We start from the raw sequence: 3,351 nt of genomic DNA, 5'->3' as shown, positions 1-3,351 counted from the left end.
TATATATATATATATATATATATATATATATATATATATATATATATATATATATATATATACACTTATATATCGTGTAGCATACAGCTACCATGGCTGTTTTGTGCTGCACAAGCTGATAAAGCTTATTTAGGACGATGAGAGGAGCACAGAGGGGTACGCACTTGGGGTAGTCCTGGAACTTGGTGAGCGCCTTCAGGATTTGGTCTCGAATCGGCGTATTCAAGTACTTCTCCGATACTTCATTCTCAGCTGCTACAAATGCCTTTGTTTCCTCGCTTTCCGGGTCTTCAAGCCATCTGCAAGCGCAGCAGCCGTAGCCTCTGCACCTTTTTCTGCAAACTTCCAAAGCCAAGCACGTACAACTGTAGAATGCAGTGGAGACATTTAACGCGGAATCTAACCAAATTTATATGGAGCATATTATATATATACCGGTAAGGGTCTGCTACGCTCGTGCCGAAGTGGTCCTCAACTTCCTGCCCGCGACGGGCCTGAGGATACGAAAGCATTGCTTTGGGCACCATCTTCCGTAAACCTGATAGATAGGAAACAGCACAGAAAACAGCAGGAGATAATGCTGGGTAATAAAAGGCAACAAGAGGGGCAGAAGGCTGTGTGATAGGAAGCGCCGAGAAAGGTACAAGACTGGGTAACAAGAAACAGAAAGAATGACACAATGCTGGGTAATAATAAGGAGCAAGAAGGTGATGACGCTCTGAAGTAGGAAGCAGCAATACGGGCGCAAGGCNGCTGGGTAATAATAAGGAGCAAGAAGGTGATGACGCTCTGAAGTAGGAAGCAGCAATACGGGCGCAAGGCTATAAGCAACAACTAGAAGAGCAAAGTGCAGTGTCCTATCAACAGCAAATGTCATCCGTATTGCTGGCTCTTTAAACACTAAATCATAAGCCCTATTCATAAACGCCCCTTCCTCCCGCAAGAATTGTGCCGTGGATTGCTAGATAAGATGCATCGGAAACTTCAGAACCCCGTCCAGCGCACGCAAATTCTCTGACGAGGTGAGATGCGCTTCAAAACATCATGAGGGGAATCTACAACGCATTCGTCTGGAGATTTCATGCAGAGAGAGGAGACCCAGTCGCCCCAGCAAATTTTTCTTACCTTGATTCCCCAGTGTACGTATTTGTGTGAGATACGAGCGGAAACCTCCACCCTGCGTCAAACATGAAGCGAATAATGTCGTTTTTCATACATTTTCGCACGCTCTTGAATGCAAGTTGAGACTGGAAGCTGCAGCTACGTCGCGCGAGAGGTGGTGATGCTATGCTGCTCGCTGGTGAACCACCTACCGCGTAAGATGCGTATGCAGAAAAGAAGCAGAATCTATTCCCTAAGCGGAGTCCTGGCCTACAAAAGCCCGAGAAAATGACCATGTTCGCTCCGTTGTAAATGACGATGTTGATTTCCTCATAGCAGCCACTAGGGGAGCAGCGACAGGCAGAGCTCGTTCATGCGGGCCCCACGTGCACCGGCAGATCTAGAGATAATCACAACCTTCTTTCAAACCTGTTGACAATATTCAGGAACACAAATGAGTGTAAACAGGTAGTTCAAAGGGAATAGTCCTACCTGTTGGCTTGGGGCCCCCCGCCCCCCTGACACCGTGAATTGTTCGGAATCGTATCTTCCTCGGCACGATCGTCAAAGCCGTACACGCCAAGAACGACACAGGCCAAGATAGGGGTTTTACTTGAACAGCTTTAATCAACACGAATCCCGCATATGTGCACCGGCCCCCAAGCTGAACCGGGGTGTCGGGTGTTGGCCAGTGCCGAGAGACCTACTCCACAGCTGAAAATTCTGGGCCGGAGTATCTATACACCACTAAGTACATATAGAACACTTTTAAGGTAAAGTATAATGACTCACACCGTGGAGACATTTGGGTCATGGGAAGAGCTTGACGAACAACAAGCTGGCTGCGTGCTACGTAGCCAAACGCACACATAGCGCCCACGGGCACTCGGGAAACCTCTAAATATCCAATCTCGTCGTACTGCTCGCATGATTATCACCGTATCCATTGTGACTTCTGTTCCTTTGGATATAGCGGAGGTGTCTCATGTGGCCCTAAATATTCCCTCCGTCTTGCAAACCAAGCCTCATCTAGTCAGAAACCCGTCAGCTACCTATTTCAAGTTATTAAGGAGCCATTGTCACACCTGTACACGGCACCGGTAAACCGACTTTTGCACTGGCCCATAGGAAAATCGAACTGGCGTCCAGGATGCTTTCCTGGTAAGCCTCATATGAGAAAGGGAGGGCTGCAGTAACTACGAGCGCAACTGCTAGAAAATGCATAGCTGTTCGGTAGAGTGCAAAGTTATGTGCAAAACTAGCGACTCAGCAGCTATCTTTCCACTACGTTTAAAGGCATAGCCCATGGAGCTCAGATGACGAAACAGCCATTAACGCATGGTTTGCCCTAAACAATTATAGTAGCGAAGGAGCATATCTGCTGCAAACCTTATTGGTGCTGAAGCAAAGTTGATCCCTAAGAATTCAACTCCAATAGAAATGGGCCAACACCGAAGATACAACTCCTTAAAAACAAAAAATTTATGAAAGTATCAGGGTCGCTGAGAGTGCTAGGAGGTTCTTGCGGAAGCCAGGAGACTACGGAGGGGCGCAACCGCAGTAGAAGTTACAACCCAGCAGACTGTATATTTGTGCTGAGCCTCTGTTCTGTTGCTGTCGCGTAAGCAACAGCCCCTATCAGTTGGACGACCAGGCCAGCTCAGGCATTTGCAGAATCGTAAACACGAGGGTGTAGGCAATGCAGAGAGTGAGAAGAATATCCGGACGTGTAGCTGCATGGATCCATTCTGAAGTAAACAGTGGCCAAATCAACAGATGACTTGTTGCAAGATGCGCTCACATGTTTATGCGTTGATGGGGCTTCCAATGCAAAACGGTAGGCACAGCCACTGTGTGCATGACAGGCTTTGTGCAACACGGGAGAAAGACATTTCTGAATGCAACTCCGACGACTGTCCTCATGGAATGTCTGGGGCAATACTGAACTCCTTTGAGCCCTGCACTTCCACCTGAAGCAGCAGTTTTCTCTGCTCAGTAACTGCAGAGGCGACAGGGTGAGGAGCATCAGCTGCTGCCCCGCTGATGACGAATTGGCCGTAGGAGGATTCGGTTAGCTGCGTTGTTGCAGGAGGGCCCCATTGGTCTTTCTGTGGTTTGCTGTTGCGGTCATATCCAGCTTTGAAGATCGGCTGCTGTGTGAGACACTTCGGCGTTGGTATGCCCAGCTCGAGGGGTCGATATTTCTTTTGGGAGCAGCATAATCCATGGAGCGCTGGCCCCCTTTTTTGA

The 3,351-nt window shown here is 48.1% G+C and overlaps 1 protein-coding gene across 1 annotated transcript in view; it reads right to left on the bottom strand.

Annotated features, from left to right (window-relative positions):
• Nucleotides 1–527, bottom strand: part of EMH_0030780 (uncharacterized protein) — a gene marked incomplete at both ends in the record, with an annotated part of 2,655 nt that extends 2,128 nt beyond the window's left edge. The window contains 2 exons of the mRNA XM_013494449.1: nucleotides 165–299; nucleotides 436–527. Coding sequence (XP_013349903.1) covers nucleotides 165–299; nucleotides 436–527 — 227 coding nt within the window. The remainder of the gene's footprint in view (nucleotides 1–164; nucleotides 300–435) is intronic.
• Nucleotides 528–3,351: the final 2,824 nt, after the last annotated feature.

This window comes from Eimeria mitis, genomic scaffold (assembly GCF_000499745.2).
Source record: "Eimeria mitis Houghton genomic scaffold, Emh_scaff1163, whole genome shotgun sequence".
In the NCBI taxonomy this organism is placed as follows: Eukaryota; Apicomplexa; class Conoidasida; order Eucoccidiorida; family Eimeriidae; genus Eimeria; species Eimeria mitis.
The sequence above is the reverse complement of the archived record's forward strand: the minus strand, read 5'-3'. Positions and strand labels throughout refer to the sequence as shown.